Source organism: Sceloporus undulatus, chromosome 4, assembly GCF_019175285.1.
Source record: "Sceloporus undulatus isolate JIND9_A2432 ecotype Alabama chromosome 4, SceUnd_v1.1, whole genome shotgun sequence".
NCBI classification, from domain to species: domain Eukaryota; kingdom Metazoa; phylum Chordata; class Lepidosauria; order Squamata; family Phrynosomatidae; genus Sceloporus; species Sceloporus undulatus.
In genome coordinates this window covers 189,573,051-189,596,195 of record NC_056525.1, presented here as the reverse complement: position 1 = coordinate 189,596,195, position 23,145 = coordinate 189,573,051, and the positions used below count along the sequence as shown (strand labels likewise).

Below are 23,145 nucleotides of genomic sequence, written 5' to 3'. Positions count from 1 at the left end.
GGAGCTTTTAAATGGGCAACTTAAATTAGCGGCGTAGCAATTCTGGCGTACCGGTGCAGCAGCTTACAGACGGAGATGCGCAGCTGCGCACTATATAGAAAAGAAGCGGGGAAAAGCGGCACCTTTTTAATGCCGCTTCTTCCCGCTTGGGGCGTGCGGGCGGCGTGTTCATGGCGGCATTCAGGTAAGGGCTGTCTGAAGGCTATACCTTCATGACGTCATGAACACACCCCTTTTTGCCCGTCTGTATCCCGCCTATAATTCCTATTTTCTTTCCCCCCTCTCTTTCTGTTCATGTTCCCTATTTAATCTTTTTTTAATCATTGACTATCCTTTATCTCTCTCTCTTTTTTTTACATTTTGTGCTTTTTTCTTTTTCTTTGTATTCTTTATTTTTCTTTGTTCTTTTTTCATACTATTATATTTACTATACTAGATAAATAGGTAATAATTTTATGTTTTTATTAAGTTTGTATAGTCAATCTTTGTCTTACTTGTATTTAATTGAAAAAGAAGAAGAAGAACAATGACAAGCAAATATCTTTTGGGAGTAATGGGTATAGCTTGCTTATTGCCTATGTATGCAAGCAATCTCCACAAAAGTTCTATTCTGCCACCTTATCAAGGCAGAGATGACTGAGTACTTGAAGTATTTTAGCAGAGAAAAAGCTCTGACTGCTTTACCAAGATGGTAAAGCATTATGTACAGAGCCCATGATGGACTGCATGCCTATCTACTGCATATTATACAGCCAAGTCCAAAGAACATTGTCACCAGAAGGTCAGCCATTAGGTGATGAACTGGCCATATTAATTATAGAAACAGTGATTGTAAGGAATAGCTGTAAACTCCATTGGTGGAAAGGCTCTCCATACCAATGGAGATCTTTAAGGTACAGAAGGGACAAGATTCCATGATCTAGAAATAAATGATACCCACCCACCTCAATTGAAAATTTCCTTGTTCTTTTCAAGTTTTTCTGAAGAATTCTGAATAACTACTTTGGATTTTTATTTTTCAAAAGTTCAGGAAGATTCAGCTATCACCATCACTCCACTGGTATCTGCTAGCTTTCTTCCTACTTCCTTTATCCAGACTCAAATGTTGTGAGTCATGGTGAGGGACAGAAGAAACAGTAACTGACTGAGCTTTCAGGAAGCAGGTTTTTTTTAGCACTGTATAACAATGGCATCTGGAAATATATATGCATCTCCCATTGTTCACAAGAACTTTGGGAACTGATGTTTCTTCTTTCCAACAAAATGAATCAGGAAGAATAAAGAACAACCCTTCTCAAAGGCAGCACTGCAGGAGCCAAACTTTGTCACAAGTATTTGATCTGAAGTAAGGAAGCACTTACAAGAAATAGCCCTTTAGTTAATTTGGGAACAGATTCTTAAAATTTAAGGTACTGGATCTGACCTACAAAGCCCTAAATGGCTTGGGTCCAGACTATCTGAAGGATCGTATCTCCCTATACAAGCCAGCCCAAGCACTAAATCAGCAGGAGAGGCTTTCTCTCAGTATTGCCACCTTCGCAGGTGCGTTTGGCAAGGACTCAAGAGAGAGCCTTTTCTGTAGCTTCTCCCAGACTATGGAACTGCCTGCCACAGGAGGTCTGGTCGGCCCCCTCCCTGCTCTCTTTCTGCCGACAGCTGAAGTCATTTTTATTTAGGCAGGCATTTGGTGGGTGAATTTTCTTTGAATAATGTGGTGTGCTGTTTTACTGTTTTAATGGTTTTTATTGTTTTTAACTATGCTGTTTTTAACCCATATTTTAAGGCTGGTAGTATTTATTTTTAACTTTGCAATCAGTAGTTTTTTGTGGGTTTTTTGGACTATGTGGCCATGTTCTAGAAGAGTTTATTCCTGATGTTTCGCCAGTATCTGTGGCTGGCATCTTCAGAAGATGCCAGGCATAGATGCTGGCGAACGATGAGGGCTCACTGTACTGCATAATCCTGTTTCCATGATACACCATATTTTGTTTGGAATTCAACATATCAAATATTTGGCAAATGGTAAATATTATTCTTCTTTCCATAATTCTATTCTATGGTTCTGTTATTATAAATGGTGTATAATTATGAAATGTTATTATGATTTAATTCATTTATTTTCTTTCAGTACCATGACTCTCTTTCTTCTGATCCTGAACCATGCCTACAATAGGATATATCCAATACGAAAAATTTTACCAAACAGATCCCATGTGAGAAAAGCAGGGCAGTCACAAGGGCAGGGGTTTCAATTTTCCTCCTCAACTGAAGACATTTCTGCCCCATTGAATCTTGCCCTCTTTGTCCTTGGTGTTTGACCATGGATTGGTGTATGTGTGTGAGAAATGGAATGGGAAGGAGAGATGAACATGTTTTCTCAATGTGCAACTGTTTAGACCATAATCATTATGTCATCATGATCTGACCTTGGCCGAACTGTTTATTAAGAAGGGGAAAAAGATGCTTCTACATGTGAATGTGCATGTAGATACACAAACATACACACACAAGTATTATGAATATTTCTGTCAGATGTCATTTGTTGTAGAACAGAAGGTGAGTTCAGAGATCAAATGAGAAAATGTGCAACTCTGATAAGGTCCACTTTTGCAGTATCATAGCAGGAACCCTTACAGTCTATTTCAGATGTGGATTTCTGCACATTTGTATCAATGCTTAATTATTTTCACTTTTCTGTGTAAATTCACATCTATTCAGATCTATTCATCCTCCCTCTGCTGAAAATGTGCAGGCATGTGTATCCATGAGAAGGGAACGAATGGCCATATTCTTGCACATCCTCGTGGATACTTGCAGATACTTGGTAAAAACTGTGAACGCTTTTTCTGTGGAGCTTGTGGAGTTTTTCCACACACACTCCTCTGCAAAAAGTCCGTATTCCTCCAAATTGCGTGTGGAGGGATTTCACTGTATTTGACTAAGAATACTTTAATTGTGTAGACAAGCTCTAATACTCATGCTCCTTTCTAAAGTTAGCTGCCTTATTTCAAATGTTTATATTCTATATTACATGCATTGTTAAATACAGTACAAAAACAAAAAACAAAAAACCCAAACTAAAACATTTCTAAACTATCATCAGGTGTTTTCTTTTTTAAAAGAGCATGCTCAGAGTTGGAAAATGAGAATGATCAGCACATTAAAATACACCCAAGTCTTTGGTAAATAAACAGTTTTAACCTGATACTTATAAGAAGTTAAATAAATGCAAAAATGTATAAAAAGTGAAAAGCACAATATGCTGTTGCAATAAAATCATTTTAATTGCTCAGTGAATCCATTCTGGGGAATGACAGTGAGGAACAATCTGCACCTTATTATAGTCTATACCTCTAGTCAGACAACATAATGTAGTCAAACTGTAGGCTTATCATTGTCCATTCTGCATCAAAATCCATATATTAATGATTTCTGCTGCCATGAACACAATGCTAATATACACTGAGGTTTTCATTGTATTAACTAACAAGTCTATGCACCAGAAAATGGATGTATTTAAGACAGCATTATCTTCTCTGAGCTAGGAATATAGCCTGTTTTTTTTAAAGAAATATTATTTCAGAGTGAAAATGTAGCAAGCAACGAAAAGGTATACTGTTGACAGAAAAGGAAAGGAACATTAAAATACCCACCTATTGATTATTAGATAAACACGGCCATTGACTTTGGCATGACTTTCGTGAGAAAGATGAAAGTGCAAGAATACATGAGACGGCAGAAGGAAAATTAGTAGGAGAAAGAGAGAGAAAAGAATAGTGTTAACCAGGAATGTATATAGCCAGCTTTCCACAAGAAGCAATGAAGTAAGATCATTAAACGCTTATCGGAAGTCACGCAATAAGAAGCACTTGGAAACATATAGGTTCTCACTGCATAGCTTGACTGACAGTAAGAACTGTGGAAGAAACTTAAGGCCTAAGCAAACTGCAAGATAAATGTAAGAACAAGTTGAATTATATTAATAGAATTGGTGGGACTTACTGCCAAGTAAAACGTAAAATATAACTCATCCTTCTTACTTGTAAGTAAAGGATAGAAGATACTCAAATTATTAAAGACTCTGCAGAGATGTTATTCTTGAGGAGCCAGGTAATACCAAACATTTTACCCAAATCTGTTGATTTAAAGGGAATATACAACCTAAATGTATCTGAAAGATTTCAATTTTACTAAAATTTACAGTCTTGGAGTATTACTGCTCTGGAATATTCTAGAACAAGCACACGTGACTCTTGTGTGTGTATGTGAAAGTATACACACATACAAGAGCCACAGAATAAATTGGACTCCTTTTAGACAATATTGTATGTCAATATTGTATTGTAAGTGAGAAGTCATTTGTAAATTTCAATAGGTTAGCTTTAAGAAAAAGCAAGATTGTATTAAAGATGTAGAAACAGAACAGAAAAGGGAGGACTAGCATCTTCAATATGTTATCATTAATATGGACGTACAATTATGAGTTGATATAGTAAAAGAGATTCTTACCCAGTGTAGCAGTACCCCATCTTGGAAATGCCCTTCTTTAGCCTCTTATGGGCCCTTCTTTGTTCATTTTAAATAATTTTTCAAAGAAATATTTATTCTATTCTGTATTTTGTAGTTTAATGTACTCTGATTCAAATTAAGGTTAATTTGTGGCTGCTGTTTTAAATATTAGTTTACATGTATTACTTTACAAAATTGTTACACAAATTCCTTTTTGTCCCTATTTAATACTGCACAAGAAAGTCCCTACTGTAGAGATTATGCTGCAATCAGCACCCTAATCTCTAACTCTTAAGGCTGCTATCAATTTGTGCTCAGACAAGTGAAACACTTTTTATAGCATTTGAAGATCCAGTGTACCTAAATAGCAGTGACTTTTATTACAGCATAAAACAAAATTTTCAAATAGGAGGAAAATACTGGAGCATCAGGGGGCCATTAGCTGCTGTTGAAATTCTACTGAAGTTTAATTTTGCATCCTGATGCAAAGCTGTTGAAAAAAGTTTGTTCAGCCCATATTTTTTGAGGGGGAGGATACACAAAATATCAATAAATAAGCAAAAGTCCTGCTCAGGTGTAATATTGCTAGTATTGCAAAATGGATTTTAGTATAAAAGGGTTAGACAGAAATCAAGAAAGCTTTAAATGTACTTAAGAATAAAATAAAACACTGTTCAAAACTAATAACACATTCAGACACTATATATTTCTACATGGGAAATAAAAAGGTAGTTGAATTAATTGTACAGGAAATCTAATGGTTATAAAGCCACATACTGCATCAAAATATATATCAAAATATACATATGATATTAAGGAATTATTCATTATCAGTCATGTGTGTATGTGTACAAGGGGGTACTGAAAAATTCATTGCCTGGCCCACTTCCCAAAATCTGAGAGTACTTTTGTCACTGCAGCTTAAAAGAGTGTTCTTTTGCTTTGTAAATTGCCAATTTTCAGGATCATAGTTCTAATTTCTGGATTTTTTCAGATCATTGACAGAACTATGTCACTGTAAAAAATGTGGAATTTTCAAGTACTGAACACGGGGCTGTCATGAAATACCTGTTCCTGCAAAATGAAACCCAAAGGAAACCCATGAGGCAAACACTGAGTGACAACTGCCCATCATACTCAACTGTGAAAAAGTGGTGTGCCAATTTTCAGTGAGGAGATATGAGACCAAAGACCAACATCTTAGAGGCCTTCAACAGTGTTGTGTGTGTTCATGGCCTAATTTTGGCAGATCGGTGTATCTCAGCTAAAACAATAGCTAAGAAGCTAGCGATATTCCAGGAATGCATTAGGTTTATAATTCATGAGCAGTTGGCTATGCAGAAGCTGTTAGCCAAGTGAGTGCCAAAATGTGAGAATGTTGACTAGAAACAAAATCGAGTGGATACCTCCAAGATGATTTTGCAGCATTTTGAGTGATCTAGTGATATATTTTTTTTAACAACCCATCACTGTTGATGAAAATGGTTACATCATTATGATCCAGAGAGGAAGCAACAGTCCTTGAAATGGCAGCACTTGGATTCTCCATGGCTGAAGAAATTCAATACTCAAAGGTTAGGAGGGAAGGTCCTGGCCACAGTTTGTTGGGATAAGGAAGGTTTTTTGATGACTGACTATCTTCAGAAGGGCCAAACAGTAATATAGAAAACTACTCTAACTTGTTGTGCTGATTAAATGATGTTTTGAAAGGGAGATGGCATGGGAGACTGAGGAAAAATATTCTATCAATTGATGTTTTCATGAATTTGGGGTTTGAATAGACTATCCACCTTTGCTCCAGATCTGACTACTTCCTGTTTCCAAACCTTCCTCCATTAGATCTTGATCTATCTTACCTTTCCTGTTTCCAAACCTTAAAAAGAGTTTGAAAGGAAGGAAAATTTTGAATGATTCAGCGGTGAGAGAAGCAACAGACCAGTATTTCAATGTACAACCTTCTTATTTTTTAAGGAAAAGAATTTAAGAAACTTGAGAAATTATGTGCCAAGTGCATCAAATGTCAGAGTGAATATGTGGAACAACATGTAAGTTTCATGGTTCTAGGTCATTCCCTACTTGGTCAGGCTGAGAACTTTTCAGCATCCTTCTGGCAGGGCTTCCTCTTTCTCACCTCCGTCCTTTAATTTCTGTCCAGCATTCAGCTGCACGCATTATCACATCCACCCACTGCTGTGACCATATCTCTCCTGTGTTCGCATCCCTTCACTGGCTCCCCCTCCCTTTCCGCATTCAGTATAAGCTCCTGCTGTCGACATTTAAAGCCCTCCATGGACTGGCCCCTCCTTACTTATCAGACCTTATTTCTCCTCACCTTCCCACCAGGGCCCTCCGTTCTGGTAGTCAAGGTCTACTGTCCCAGCCCAGGATTTCCTCTGCCCCATCTCAGATTCGCCCCTTTTCACTCGCTGCCCCTCACTCCTGGAACCTTCTTCCCCCCGCGAGCAAGAGCCATTGCTTCTTTAACCAGCTTCAAAACGGAGTTGAAGACCATCCTGTTCAGGGCAGCATTCCCAGGCATTGCATAATTGTCACTTGCTATTTGATGTTCTTTTGTTGTCTGTTTTATTGAATCATTTCCTGTATTGTTATGTATTTTATATGTATTATCCTACTAGAGAGGCCCCTTCCCCACCACCACTCCCTTTGTGTCGTGTCTTTTTAGATTGTAAGCCTGAGGGCAGGGAACCGTCCAGTTAAAAAGATTGTATGTACAGCGCTGTGTAAATTTACAGTGCTTTATAAATAAAGGTTAATAATAATAATAATCACCTTGTACATCATGAATGTGTATACATCAATCACACATATATACACAAGCAAAGTAGATTATTAATATTATATATTTTTTTATCAAACTTGACAGTGCTATCCAACTACAGCAGCAGTGACTTCTTAACATTCACAAGAGAAGCTCCTCCTCCCAATTTCTTCTTACAAGAAGCACACAAATCAGAATGAAAATTCAGGAAGCAAACACTGATGCAAACTACTGTACAACTTGTAGATAACTGCACTGTGAACTAGATTCCCCATTATAAATGTATATGTATTAGTTATTATACATAATGGATGCAGTATTAACAAACATGTTCAATACACACACAAATGTGGAAAAAGTTTGCTCCTATCTGGGACAGAAAAAAAATCCCTTCCCCTCTAGAGCTGCTTTTCACTGGCTCTGGGGCAAATGGCATCTGAACACTACACCCCAAGTCACCCAGAAGCTGGCCAGTGTGTAATTCATGCTGAAATGGAATCTAGGAGCCTAAAACTTGCCAAACCTGGCTACTGGGTCTCTCAATATTTCTCACCCCTCATCTAGGTCATATAAGAATGTAGCATCTGTCCATGAATCAATTATTACAGTGAGTAGCAGAGCAATTTCAGGTCATGAAGGTCATGAAATATGTATGACTGGGAGAGTATATTGTGCATAGTGGCACTCTCAGCAACACACCCACAAATATTACGTGCTGACCAACTCTGTTCCAGTGCCAGCAAGCTGAAGGGGAGGCTGCAGGAAACAGAACAGAACTCTTTGGCACTGCAGACACCAGAGTGGATAGTACATTAATGTCTGAGGGTAGCAGAATCAATGAAAATGGAATGGTCTATGCCAGCTGCCCCAGCAAGTTAATTCCTGGAAGCTTTCTATATGATCAACAGAGTAATATGGGTGGCCAAGTTTCTCTTTCCTTCAGTAGAGGTATCAGAATTCTAGACTCATGCATTCAGACACAATGCCTATAAATTGCCTAGTTACCTAGTTAATCCATCTCTTGCATTTTCTCTGGGTAAATCTCTGGCATGCTTTGCTTCTGCTTACTGAAAATATCATTGGCAAATGCTTCACTCAGGTTTGTTCCTTTGTCCTAGTTTACCCACTGGACTAGAAAATGTAGATCCGATGTATGTGTTTGTGTGTATGTGCCTTTGAGTTGCCTGTCAACATATGGTGGCCCCCATTAATATCATCGGGTTTTCTTAGAGCAATGGATAGTCAGAGATGGTTTGCCTATTCCTTCCTGTGGAATATAGCCTAAAGCACCTGGTATTTGTTTGTGGTCTCCCAGGTAAGTACTAGCCAGGGCTACCCTGTTTAGCTTCCATTATCAGGCATGATCCGATGCCTGTAGGGTATTTAGGGAGATCCAATATATTTGTAACACTAAATATGCCATTACAAAACTTGTTGGGGGGTTTTGTAATTCATTTCTTTAAAAATAGGCATTCTTCACCAATTATATTGGTACTGTACTGAATGGGAGTGGGAACTTCAATACTTTCCTTCACAATATTGATTTCAATTGAAATACTATCCCTGCCCTGTACTGTTAGATTTGTAAGGAAAGTTCATACAGTCCTGCAGACTGTGTGTGAACAGTACTCATTCTACATACAGTGGGACCTTATTATCTGCTGGAACTTGGTTACAGGATCCTCCGTGGATAACAAAATCCATTAAATATAATGGCACAGGAAAATGGTGCCCCTTATATCAAATGGCAGTATCAAGGATTGCTTTTTAGAATTTATACTTTTTTCGAATATTTTCAAGCCGTGGATGCTTAAATCCATGGATAAAAAATCTGTGGATAAGGAGGGCTGACTATTTTTTTTTAAGATAGCAAAACTGCTGTTATGCCGGGGCATTTTTTTAATAATCATTTTCTTACTCTGTGTGTGTGTGTGTGTGTGTGTGTGTGTGTGTGTGTGTGTGTATAATAAAATGAAACATTAGAATTTAGAAAAAAATATTTTTGTAGTAGTAATAGTGGTAATAAATGTCTAAACAGCACAAGATTTCTAAGTGCACTCTTATCCAATGAACCATGGGCTATATTTAAATTAAATCTACAGTTCTTCTTCAGACTCCAGTGAGACACAGCCATAAAAGATGATGGGGGCAGGAACGTAGCCAGGATTTTAGGAAGGGGGGGGTCCAGACTAAGTGCCACCATTATAATGGGGCTTGGGTGCAGCGGCGCAGCAGCACACACCATTCATTTTTCTAATGGAAGGGGGGGGGTCGGGACCCCAAGATCCCCCTCCCCCCCGGCTACGTCCCTGATGGGGGGAAGTGGAAAATGCAAGTTACTATAGCAAAGATGGTAATAATAAAAATAAGAATATTTTTCTGTTTTCTTTACCTGTAAATGGCACTGTCCTGTTTGCTGATAATGGCTTTTAAATCTGTGAGCTGAAGGAAACGGTCATGGAAATAATGGAGGTGTAATATGCACACTAGTAAAAAGGAGGTTGGGATAAAGATGCGGGTAAACAATTCTGCTACAGAAAACTGTTCTAAGCCAAGATCCTTTAATCTGAAAGAGAAAGCAGTAGAAAAACAGCTAAGTTAACTGTTCAAAATGCATTTGGCAATGTTTTAGTCTTAACAGCAATATATCCTTCCCCAGTTGTGAAACAAACAGATCAGCTTTACTTTCAAAGCTTAATGATGTTCTGGGAATTATACTAATTTCTTAGATGCCCATGAAAATGCAGACTACCCTTGAAAGAACACAAAAATGTACAAGTGTCATCTGGCTTTCTGGCACATATTCTGTCCCTTCACAGAACAAAAAACTTAGAGCTTTGGCAAAGTTTTATCCTTATTTTAGAGTGAAGAAAACTGGTAGGCAACCTGTCACTCATGTAGGCCCCACATGCAAACTTTGTCAAGTTTACCTACATGGAGCAAATACAGGCTGAACAAAATGATACTTTCAAGAGAGTTTTGGCTCAAACATTGTGTGTTTTTCTCTGACATCCATGCTTAACCATTTTACGAACATGATGGGTGTGGTCTATGTGCTGAAGAAGATACTTGTTAGAATAGATGGTTTTTTGGCTAGTTGTCAAATCAAAAGAACATTCTCTGTGACACAATGAACTAGATGTTGGGATGATGCTCAGCAACCTTTATAAAGGCATTGGTTAACAATGCAACAACAAAATGGTATCAGTTGCAAAAAGTGTCATTTTATCTATATAAATGACCAAAGATCTTTTAATAGACAGAAGATGACAAGTCTTTTCCCTTGGAAAGGAAAAGCAATTAATCATAGTGAAAAATTACAGAACTGTGGAGTTGGAAGGTACATCAAGTGGCAGCTCCCATTATGAGGAAGAAAACATCCAGTCATGGTATAGAATAGTGGAGAATGGCTTTGATATCCAAGTGACATAGGCGTTTACAGACCGCCCAAAAGGGCGGCCTGCTGGTGCCGGTGTTTGCTGCGCGAAGGAGCCGCAGTGGACAAACCATGCGGCTCCTCCCTGCAGCAAAAAGAAGCCGCAAAAAGCAGCTTCTTTTTGCAGCGCCATTACGACGCCGCAAAGCACCATTGCCGCACTTACAGCATCATAATGGCGCCGAGACGTGCGGATGCTAAGTGTCCGCTACGTCAAAATGGCGGCGCCCATGTACAATGGGCGTTGCCATTTTGTACATGCTCGGCATGTACTAGGGTTGGGGCGTCTGGAAAGGACGCCTCTTCCTAACCCTAGTACGTGCCGAGCACGTACTTTTTGGTGGTGTGGAACCCACCAAAGATTTCTTCTATGGACATCTGCACAGGATTTTCCCTCCATGGTGTCAGGCAGAAATGAGGTACACAAATTGGTACTTATGACAGAGAAGAAATCTGAAACTGCTCTGGATGAAAGAAATAAGAAATTTCTTCCATCCCTCTTTATAAGCCCAAAGAATAATCCATACTTTTACGATTTCTCCAGTATTCATGGAATCGAAATATTTTTAATACTATATAACATTGCTCCAAGACCTGATGAATTATAGGATTTATCTTTAAGAGAAATAGTCTGAATCAAGGACTGTCTTGAAACAAGATTCAAAATCGTAAGACTGACATTGTTGCACTGGCTTTCAAGACCACACCTATGGAAAATCTATTGGTATCAATAAAGCTAGGTGAGAATTGTGTAGCCCTTGTTGCCAAATTACTATTCCTAGCCAGCATAGTGAGGAATGGTGGGAGATCAGTTCAATAAAATCTAAAGGGCTTCACAATTCCCATCCATGACCTCAGCAGTAAACACTATATATTCTCTATGCCAGAGTTGGTTATGCACTTTTCCCTAAGCCCATTATCACTCTCTATTGGTTATTCTGGCAAGGACTGATATTGCACAGTCCAGCAATATCCAAAGAGAAAGATTGCCTACCCCTGATCCAGATGTTTCCAAAATGTTGGTTTGCATAGGCATATTTTCAACATATGTGGCTACATAGAGACATGAAGAAAAGGAAGGAATGGGAGGATAACTACTTGGTAACCTCCATTCACCCCAGTCAGATTTCTGTTGAGGACTAGTAGCACCGAAACCAATCATCCATTTGCCTATGAAAAATAAGGCTGAAGTACCAGAAAATACTCACTGTTCATCATTCATCCCTGTCATGTTTTTCCACAGTGTAGGGAATGATTTAAACTGATATGTGTATATGAAAACAAGCACCAGCATAGTGTAGACCACCACTGACATCCAAAAATATTTCAGAATTCGCCGCCACCATTCATAGTGCACCTGAGAACCAGACAATAATTGTTTTAACTATTTGTAGGTTTTCTGTAGAAGGCAGTAGGAAAAGAGGAAGACCACATTACAGGTGGAGAGACTCAATCAAGGAAACCACACCACTGAGTTTGCAAGGCCATAGCAGGGTTTATTGATGATAGGGTGACTTAGAGGTCTGTCATGCACATAAGTGCATAAATCAAAGTTGACTTGATGGCAGTTAATAACAACAAAGGTTTTCTGTAGATATAATTGCTTCTATTCAGGTGAACCTACACACTATGTCAACAGCTTCTCTAATATATTTATTAGATTACCTTAAAGTGATTTCAATTATTTCTTTCAAAAGCTGTGGATAAAATAATTTAAGACATGAGTGTAGCTATTGGGTAAAATGAGGGCATTCCCTCTCATATTTTTTTGCAACTGGGAAGAATGTAGGTGCCATATCAGGAGAAATGCAAGATAGTAAAATCCAGCACCACTGATAACCTCAACCAGTAGGGTTAAAGGCTTATTAAGAGTAAACTAACACTTATTAAGCAGAAGCAATACTGAAACTGAATATATATGAGTAATCATGAATACGAGACTGTGTAATATGGGGACACAGTGATTATTTGCCCTAGATCACCATGTCTCTTAAGGAAGATTGTTACTGCTCCTGGTATACTGGTGACAGCAATAACCAAAAAGATGCTACCCACCAGTAGTATGCCAGGATGTACCTGCAGCCCTTCCTTTCTGAGAAGGACTTTCCACTTGTCATCTATGCTTTTGGTTCTTGTTGGTTGGATTATTACAAGGCACCATTTGTAAGCCTGCCTGAGAAGACTGTTTGAAAGCATAAGCTTTAAAAGTACCAAGGGTCATGTCTACCCTGGCTGGCTTTAGCATACAAGAAAATTCAAGATGCTGTTTAATTCCCTGTGAAAACCTCTCAACATATTGCTCCCCACCATTATCAGGAGATTTGAATACTGATTTCTTGCTTAGAGTTCCCAACTGGTTGGGACTTGGGACAAAGCATTTCAAGTAGAAATGCACAATAGCAATGTGGCTGTCTTGTTTGACTGTATGTCCTAAGATGGCCAGATGTACCAGGGATGCACATGTTCTTGTAAATTACATTCCCTGGATGTGGAATTTATTTGAGGGTCTATGCTGTTGGATTCTGTGTGCCTATACTGTTGTTAAAAAACCCTTTCTTGTTCAACTGTCAGAAGATCTTAGTGCTTTATATATGCACAAACCTTTATTTTTTAAAAGTCATCAATTTCAAGAAAAAGTATTTTTGGAAATATGATCAGCATATATTAATGTATATGGTTATCCCTTATTTGTATCTTATGCATTTCCTTCTTCCTTGTACTAATTCTTTAAAAATCCATTTAAAAAAAGCATACTAGATATGAGAAAAGTGAGTCTCTAAGATTCTCTGTAGTCAACTACTCTTTATCTTGCAAGAAGAAGTGAAATGCCTCTTTAGAAGCACCATTTTACATTTGAAATACCTCCCTCCTTGGAGTGTTTAGCATTTTTTAAAACCATTATTCAGCTTCCATCTACTTCTGCCCCCCCCACCCCGACTCCCACAAAAAACCTTTTTGGCAGTCTGTGTAACCCTTGAAAGATCCCTGTGGAAGAAAACTGTCTCTGGGACATGCTCAACATGTTCACTCCCAAAGCACTCATACAGAATGTACTTGTAACCTAAACTATATTTCCTGTAACATGCAACTAAACATATATTCTCATTTGTTAAATATTAACAAATTTTTGAATATCACATTTTATATTACTTACCTGATATAGTACTACACAGAACAGGAAGAGCATCATATAGATGATTTTGTACATGACAATTTTCCCCTCAAAGCTGACAAAGAAGAACATTCCGCCGCAGACATATATCCAGTATTTAACGAACATAGCCATCACTAGATTTCCCAAGACCTTCATTACATCTTCCTCTTCTTCTTCAGATTCCTCTTCCTCCTCCTCCTCCTCCTCCTCCTCCTCCTCCTCCCCCTCTTTTGTGGATTCCTCTTCATCTTTTTGGGGCTCCTCTTCTGTAAATCCAAAACATAATTAGCTCTGCCTATCATACTTTATATGGCCCTACTACACTAATGGTACGATTAAGCAAACTAATGGTAAAAACAAGAGAAGTAGTGTATACATTGTGCAACTATGTTGGACAAGCTAGCCTCCACATGACATTGCCATATTGTTTAGCTGATTTGCAACACTATCACCTTACTATAAGGTAAAGTAGTAAAGAAACAGAGATAAAGGAAATCTTTATTATCACAGACAGCTAAGGGAACCTGTTGCTACATGAGCTGAGCCCAATGCCAGGCTTTAACAACTCAGGAAAAAAGAGAGAAAACGAACAACAACTGGAGAATAATGCTAAGTTGCCAACAGTTTGCATGTCCACACATGAATACAGACAGGCAGACACACACAGCCTTCCTGTCTATGGATTTGCTCACTCCTCTTAGTTATCTGCTCTCCATGATGCTCAAGTTTTCTATAGCTGTGCTTTCATCCATGAATTAGCTCACTAATTTTGGGAGTATTTCTTAGCCTCATTATCAATCAGCTCAAACTCTGGAAATGTTTTATGTATTCTAAGGAGATTATTGCACTGCCCTTTTCTGTCCTACCCTCCCAACCTAGGCATGGTCTGAAACCTTTTAAGTAGGAGTTTTATCACATCCCTCTGTGCCCAAGTACACTTTCATGGCATCCCATACCTGATCCAGACTTCTCCAGCACTTTTTGAAAGAATGGAACTTTCCAGTTTTTTGCAAAGTATGGGAGATGTCTTGATCAGGTACAAGATGCCTCTGACCTGGGTACAGAGGCATGCGATAAAGCCCGTGCTTAAAAGGTTTTAGCCCATGCCTAGGTCAGGAGGAAAGGCAGTGAAATAATCTCCTAAATAGCATAAATGCATGCATGGGACATGATGACTGTTGCCTGACTTATGTTCCTGAGTTCTATAGATTTAGGCTGTATCTAAATTTCTATTATTTTGCAGAGAAGAGCTGTAACTCAGTAGCTGTAACTGTGTTTACAGCTATAATTTGACGGTTGTGCAATCAGTGGAGTCTGATATCATATCTGGTTAATGATATCAGTGTATTAATGAATACAAAAAATAGCTATACCTTTCAAATGAACAGTTTCAACAGCCCACACCCCATTCCCAAAAAGATCCTCAAGTACAGCATTCTATCCAGCTGCCAGAATTCACATTTTGAGATTTGGCAATCTAATCCCCATGTTTGTGGATCTGATTTGTCTTTCCTAAGTATAGCATTTTATATTTATATCTGCTGAAAATCATTTTGTAAGCATAGATCAAGTTCTCTAGCCTGTGAAGACCATTGTGAATCCTGTTTTTGTCTTCTAAAGTTATATGCTAACCCTTCCAGTTTGCCAGTATCATGCAATCTGAAGATTATTCCTTTTACTCATTTGTGCAAGTTTTTCACAAGAATTTTAATCAGGCCCAGGACAGAACCCTACAGTACTATATGGGTCCCATGCCAGGCAAAAGACAGCATATAAACAAAACAAAACAAAATAAAACAAAAAAATATTACCCACTTTTCTTCAGGCTAACAAGGAATTATGAATACTCTTTGAGTACCAACTTATCAATCTTTCAATTGCACATTTATCTAATGGTAGTCCTGGTCCAACCCACATTTTGCAAGCTTGTCAACAAGAACAAAAATATGGGGGAGGACAGAATGTAATTGATTTAAACTGATTGTGTATTCACCTTTTTCTTCGCTCCCTTCCTCATCAACTTTGACTTCTGATAAAACAGCTTCCTTTAATCGTAAAGCTTTTTGCTCAGTAAGGTGCTGTCGAAGCAGCAGCCAGAAAGTAATTGCAAATAAGATCTGCAATAAGAAAATGAAACAAAACAGAAGAAAGTTAGAATATCTAATAAGCTATTTGATTTAAACAATACAAGCTAAGAAGGCATAAACATTATGGATGAAGTAGAAAGTAGACAAGAGGTCCTTCTTCATTTTTATAGGACTAGAACTCAAGGCAGTAGAATCACAACAGGAAAAATCACATTGGCATTCAAAATATATCAGATTAAATTAACTGTCATAAGGAGTGACCTCAGATGGCTTTGAAAATTGATTAGATAAATTCACAGAGGATAAGACTATCACTAGCAAGTAGTCATGATGGCTAAATAGAACCTCTGGTTGCAGAGGTAGTGTGCAATTTGCTGTGAAATCACAACAAGTGGCTGTTGCCCTGCTTGTAAGTTTCCAGAAGGTTTGGTTCTCCTTGATTCTGCATAATATGGTCAACATTGTTCTTCTGTTAACAGCTCTTACTGACCATTTCTATAGCTGAAGAAGAAAAATGCTTGTAAAGCTTAGAGGACAACTGGAGTGGAAGGCATCTAAGTTATTAAACATGTATATCTCATTCTTCCTCTCAGTATAGCCAGTATACTATAGTTGGTACTGATAAAGTAGAGGTACTGGGCAGCCAAAGAGCAGGAGTAGGAATTGGATGCATGTATGTAAAGAGAAAGTTCTGGAGGACTGAAAATCTTACATTTTTACAAATGAACCCACTCACCACTTGAAAATCCAGAATCTATCTCTGTGAAAGGATGAAATGGATGCAAGATTCAGTCAATATAATTTAGTTTGAGAGGCGAAACATCCTTACACGTATTGTCCCTGAGTTCAAAATTCTTCCCAAGTGCCTTCTTAGAGGAAAAGGTAAACTCTTTGCACTGTGAGCCAATTATATATTGTATATAGTACCCAAAGAGGGATTTTCCATACTGTGTCTGAATTCCAGATTCTCCATGTAAAGACAGATTTTGGTGTGAAAGAAAATTGAATGGTTTCATTGTATGTAAGTTAATATCTTAATTTCATACCAGTGTTGATATATACTCCTTTTAAAAGTAAACAAGATTACTTCTAAGCCACAGTCAATGGCAAGGGTGCTGAGAAAGGTTCCTTCAAAACATCATCTTGAAGAGGCCCCTCTGGTGCCTTCATGGATAAAGCTGTGTAGCTTCTCAAAGCAAGATTTGTTGTTGTTGTTGCTGTTTTGATTTATGGCCATCCTATGATGGAGAGACCTCGGAAAGAGAAGTAATAGTGCCACTGTATTCTGCTTTGGTCAGACCCCACCTAGAATATTGCATCCAGTTCTGGGCACCACAATTCAAAAAGGATGTTGGGAAACTGGAGCGTGTCCAAAGGAGGGCGACTAAAATGGTGAAAGGTCTGGAAACCATAAGGAACGACTTAGGGAGCTGAGGATGTTTAGCCTGGAGAAGAGAAGGTTAAGAGGTGATATGATAGTCCTGTTTAAATATTTTTTAAAATAAATAAATAAATAAATAAATAAATAAATATTTGAAGGGGTGTCATATTGAGGAGGGAACAAGCTGGCTTTCTGCTGCTCCAGAGAACAGGACATGGAACAATGGATGCAAACTGCAGGAAAAGAGATTCCACCTTGACATTAGGAGGAACTTCTTGACAGTAAGGGCTGCTCGACAGTGGAACACACTCCCTCAGAGAGGGGTGGAGTCTCCTTCCTTGGAGCTCTTTAAACAGAGGCTGGATGGCCGTCTGTCAGGGATGCTTTGATGGAGGGTTCCTGCATGTTAGGGGGCTGGACTGGATGGCCCTTGTGGTCTCTTCCAACTCTATGATTCTTGTGGTGCCTGTTTATTGAACCATTTCCTGTATTGCTATGTACTGTATATGCATTATCCTACTTGAGAGTATGTATTTTCCCTGGAAAATGATTAACCATCCATTATGAAGCCTCGCCCTCCCTCCAGTCCATCTGCCTTGGTCCAGGCCTTGGAGGTAGAGAGGAACTGCTGGACCTCTTACCCTTTCCCTCCACCACCCCTTTCTCCTTCTGTGTCTTGTCTTTTTAGATTGTAAGCCCGAGGGCAGGGAATCGTCTAACTAAAAGATTGTATGTACAGCGCTGTGTAAATTTACAGTGCTTCATAAATAAAGGTTAATAATAATAATAATAATATGATTCTATGAAAGCCCAGGCATCTACTGCCTTGCTCAGGTCTTGTAAACTGCAGGCAGCCATGGTTTCCTTGATTGAATCAATCCACTGTAATACAGTCTTCCTCTTTTCCTACTGTTTTTCACTTCAGCAAGCATTACTGTCTTTTCCAGTGAGCCAAGCTATCTCATAATGCGTATGTCCAACTGCCTCAGTTTAGAAATCCTCACTTCTACTGAGAATTAAGGCTTGATTTTCTCTAGGACCCATTCATTTGTCATTTTACCAATTTACAGAACTCCAGCACCACATATCAAATGAGTTTATTTTCTTCCTGTCATCTTTCATCACTGTCCAGCTTTCACAACCATACATACAAATTGAGAAAACTATGGCCTGGATGATTCTGACTCTGGCATTTCATGATATGTTTTCATCCCTTCACAGCAGCCTTCCAAGCCTTAGTAGTCTTCTAATTTTTGTTACTGCAGTCTTCATTGACTTCAAAGAGGAAATCTTTAACAATTTCAGTGTTTTGTCATTCAATAAAATTTATGTAAATAATGGCCACCTGTGGCCATTATTTTAGTCTTCTTAATATTCAGCTATTACTCTGCTTTTGCATCTTGTTCTTTAACTTTCATCAGTTGTTGTTCCAAGTCTTTGCTATTTTCTGTAAGCAATATGGCATCATCTGCACACCTTAAATTGTTGATTTTCCTTCCCTTACTTTTCATACCTGCTTCCTCTGAATCTAAGACTGTTTTTTGTATGATATATTCTAAATTAAATTAAACAGATAAATGTAATAATGCTCAAGAAACATTCTGTTCATCCCAATTCATTTCCCATTCTGATTCCCTTTTCTCTTTTACCTATTCAAATGCCTATGAAAGATATCGGGAGTACTTTTCTTTTCAATATATCCCAGAAGAGCAGTGCATTCCACAAATAACTCCTTCTACTGTCAGCATACAAGTTGAAGAGAGAATTATAGTCAATTTACCTCTGCTTCTATTGAAATTAAATATTTGTCTAAACACAGAGTTTCTTTAATCAGATTTAATATATCGAGGAGATGTCCTTCTTTTATTATGGTGGTGTGCATTTTTCTCTTTTGTTCCTACTTTAATTTAATACTCCTGTTAGCTCACAGTCTTAGATAAGAAATTTTACAAAGCACCTAATCAAAGTTTATGGCAAAGTTGCTGGCAATATACTAAAGCAGTTAAATCCCTGGGGAGAAATTTATAACATCAATGAGAGAAAGTGTGCAGCATATCCAAAAGAACCTCTGGACCAATTAATCTGTTTCAAGCGCACTAATGCTACCTTTGAGAGGAGATAATATAGTGTTTGCTCATTTTTACATTCATTATAAATTAAGGAGTAGCCAGCAGGGAGTAAGAAATACAGAATTCACTTTGAGAGACAAACTAGCATATGATAATGAAGGCACTCAGGTCAATGAAATGAAAGAAAAATGCAATCCATGTTTTCTTGATGGAATGCATTAAACAAATTCTGTCATTTTTGTCCTATAATCCATCAAGGAGTCTTCTAAATGCCATTGAGAGGCCAAAACAAAGTTCCTTGTATTATCCCAAAATTGCCACTGAGTGTCAAGAAGGGTTTGGAATGACATTCAATGCAATGTAAGTGGTTGCAGCCAGAAATGAAAATTATAAAAGCATCAGGAAAAATATATGCAGATCCCTTTTGAGAACATAAAGAAGGCTTTTAGTTTCCAGCTAGCCAGAGTCTAGAAAGCCAAGTTTTAAAATTAATTTGCTAGTGTTAAATATTAGAAACTGGATTTCAATTTGTTTTCATTAACCTCCAAAATAGAAACCAGTCAATTTGTTAAATCAACTGTGTAATTAAATCCTTGCTTAAAATGTTAGTTTTTACAATACACCATGGCATTTGCACTAATCACCCCACTAGGTCACATTTTTGTTACCGGCTATTTCAAAGCTGGTCTTTTTGTCATTTTAAAGTTGATGTCTGCAATCTTGCACATTTCTCTAGATTTACCTCAAAACCCATAATAGTCCATCTCCCACTGATTCATCTTTGTCCCACTGATTCAGCACCTTGTGTGGCAAAGGCTAATAAGGAATAATTTAAAGGTGAAAGCCAATATGGTGTAGTAATTTGAATGTTGGACTATGACTCTGGAAATCAAGGTTTGATTCCCTGCTCAGTCATAGAAACCCAGTGGCTGATCTTGGGTGAGTCACAAGCTCTCAGCCCAAAAACCCCTGTGATAGGTTGCGATAAGTCAGAAGTGACTTGAAGGCAAACAGCAACAAACACCAACCAAGGAATGATGTATTTATTGCAGCTAGTGCACCAAAAGGTAGCTATGTTCCAATGTTAAGAATTCTGAAATCAGAAACATTTTCAGTGCTTCTGAGCTTATGCAGGACATATTTCTGTGTAAATGAATTACTGTATCCTCTGCCTTAGAACTTACAGTCAAGAAGAAGCAGCTTCAAAGACTTGTGAGACAGGTAGCTCATGATTTGCATTCAGGAATCAGAGAGCCCAAAGTCAGTTCTATGGCATCCTTGTTTTCAAATACTGTATCAAGTTTTTTGCAAGCATGTTGCCTTAATTTTTGTTATTGTTCTTTAACTCTCTATATGTATTGTAGTGCTAATGAAATTAAGAAACAGTTTTTTGTGGGGGTTTTTTTTGGGCTATGTGGCCATGTTCTAGAAGAGTTTATTCCAGACGTTTCACCAGCATCTGTGGCTGGCATCTTCAGAGAAACGACTGGAATAAACTCTTCTAGAACATGGCTACATAGCCCAAAAACTCCACAAAAAACTATGGATGCTGGCCATAAAAGCCTTCGACTTCACAAATTAAGAGATATTTAAATTTACTCCTTTTGTTGCTTTTGTTTCCACACAAAATGACTGCAAAAAATAAGTTCAAGGAGGAATTGAAGAAGCCCAGTGACAGGTGTATACATAACAGGTAAAGCAGCCCAAATTGTCTACTCTGAAAACCCAGTCTTCCACATTCTCTGTGGCCTAAAACCGCCTCACTCTCTTGTCTCCTAAAATGGGCTTATTAGAAATGGATGCCACAATCCTATACTAACTTACCAGGAAGTAAGCCTAATTGAATTCAATGAGACTTGCCTCCAGGTAGACATAGGAGAAATATCTGAAACGTCTGGTTCTTAAATCATCACTCTAGACTTACTAAACCCTTCAAACCATGTGATCTACTGAAGCAGAGAGTAGGTGGAAAGCAGAATTTGAGAAGGGGGGAAGAAAGCCAAGGGAGGACAAAATGGAGATGAGATGGGGGGGGGGGGTCATTTAATTACTCAAATGCCAGCACTATGTGAGCAGCAGACACACTACAAGGGAGTACAAAGCAGTTCACTGCAGCTTACCCCAATAACAACATGCAAGCCCAGAAAATAAACTCAATAAAAATCAGAGGTGAATTGAAAGGATTACACAAATAGGGCTGCCAGGGTTTTTTTCATTAAAAAAAAAGCAATATGGAAAAATATGGGACAACAAAAAGACTGCTTTCAACATCTGTTATGTAGTTTGCAGCATACCAAACACTCCAAGGTTAGCTGTTATGAATGTGAATGCAGCCCACATTCCTCATTTGCACCAGATAAAAAAAATACAGGATTTGGCACTGGTCTGCCAGGCCAGCTGGAGAGGAGACTCCAATAATTTCCTTACAGGCCAGCAGGAAGGTAGGTGTAGATGTGTGTGTGTTGGGGGTTGAACTGTGTGAAGTCCTAAAGGGCCTGACATTCTAAGGCAAGGGGTAGAAGAAAGAAAAATCTGGCTTACCCCTATGGTTTCCCGATTCATGGGAAGAATGTGCTACCTGCACAGCTGGCTCCTACAACAGCATAACAAATGACATGCAGTCTGTACCACCCCTCCTGCTGTAAGGAAGGACCCACCATAATGGAACATTATTGGCTACAAGCTGCACCATGCCGTAATTTTTTTTTCTGTTGTGCTGCAAATACATGTGCATGTATACATGGATGCTCTGCCTGCAGCTGCCAATCTCCTGCCTCATCCTGCCTTGCTGCCAGCCCTCTGGATGCCTTACCTGAGTGACCACTCAATTGCACAATCAATTAACTGCCTGTACAGTGCATCACTGCACCCAGTGACACACACTGGTACAGAATGACCATGGTGTCCCCCAATCATACCCCCCTTTCCCACTTTCCCTCAATGGCTCCCCGTTGGACCAACCATTGCTTTGTTGTTAACCTGATTTATCTGTTGTCATTCCACTGCATAGGCTGTGCAGGGTGTCAATATTTGTTCAACTGACAGGCAGAGGACAAAAACAACAACAACAATGACCAGCAATGCTGCCAGAAGCTTGTTCAGCCCAGAGTGCCTGCTCCTGACTGCTTCCACCAGCCTCCTGGCCCCTTCCATTGTCTCAGCAATGGTTTGCAGACCACATGCCAGCATGATAGTTCACTCTTGTTAAAGCCCTGGAATACAGATTGTGTCCACTTTCCTCCTGTTTTGGCCACATGTGAGTTCCAACAGGTGAGTTCCAATACAAGGTGGGGCTATATGTTTCAGCCCATGCGGACAACCCTTAGGTCAGCCTTTTGCTGAGCAAACAGTCCCTCTCACACCCATTTTATTCTTCAGTTGGAGGCAATTGTCACTGTTGTATTTCTTTGAAAACAGGCATCAGGGAGATCAGCTAGCACAGAGCTATGTGATTCATTTACTATAATCATAATCATTCTGTCTTACTGAATCTATTGCAAAGCGAGCTACTCTACCTCATAACATGGTCTAATGATCTCAATAATTAATGTGTTAAAGGTATAGAATTAAATCCTGTGTTCATCAGGAAATCTTTAGAATTCAGCCCTCACAAATCACACAAATTAATAACCCAATGAATTAATTAATTCCCTCAGAGCTTGTTTAAAGTTCCCTCCTTTCCTGAGAGGTTTCCCACTGTTAATATACAATTGTGCATGAATTTGAATGA

General features: G+C 38.6%; 1 protein-coding gene across 1 annotated transcript in view; it reads right to left on the bottom strand.

The window, feature by feature from the left end:
* Nucleotides 1-23,145, bottom strand: part of LOC121928425 (piezo-type mechanosensitive ion channel component 2-like) — a 100,428-nt gene that overhangs the window by 70,594 nt on the left and 6,689 nt on the right. The window contains exons 7-10 of the mRNA XM_042463093.1: nucleotides 15,872-15,995; nucleotides 13,879-14,144; nucleotides 11,933-12,081; nucleotides 9,681-9,854 (exon numbers count right to left, since the gene is read on the bottom strand). Of these exons, the coding sequence (XP_042319027.1) occupies nucleotides 9,681-9,854; nucleotides 11,933-12,081; nucleotides 13,879-14,144; nucleotides 15,872-15,995 (713 nt within the window). The remainder of the gene's footprint in view (nucleotides 1-9,680; nucleotides 9,855-11,932; nucleotides 12,082-13,878; nucleotides 14,145-15,871; nucleotides 15,996-23,145) is intronic.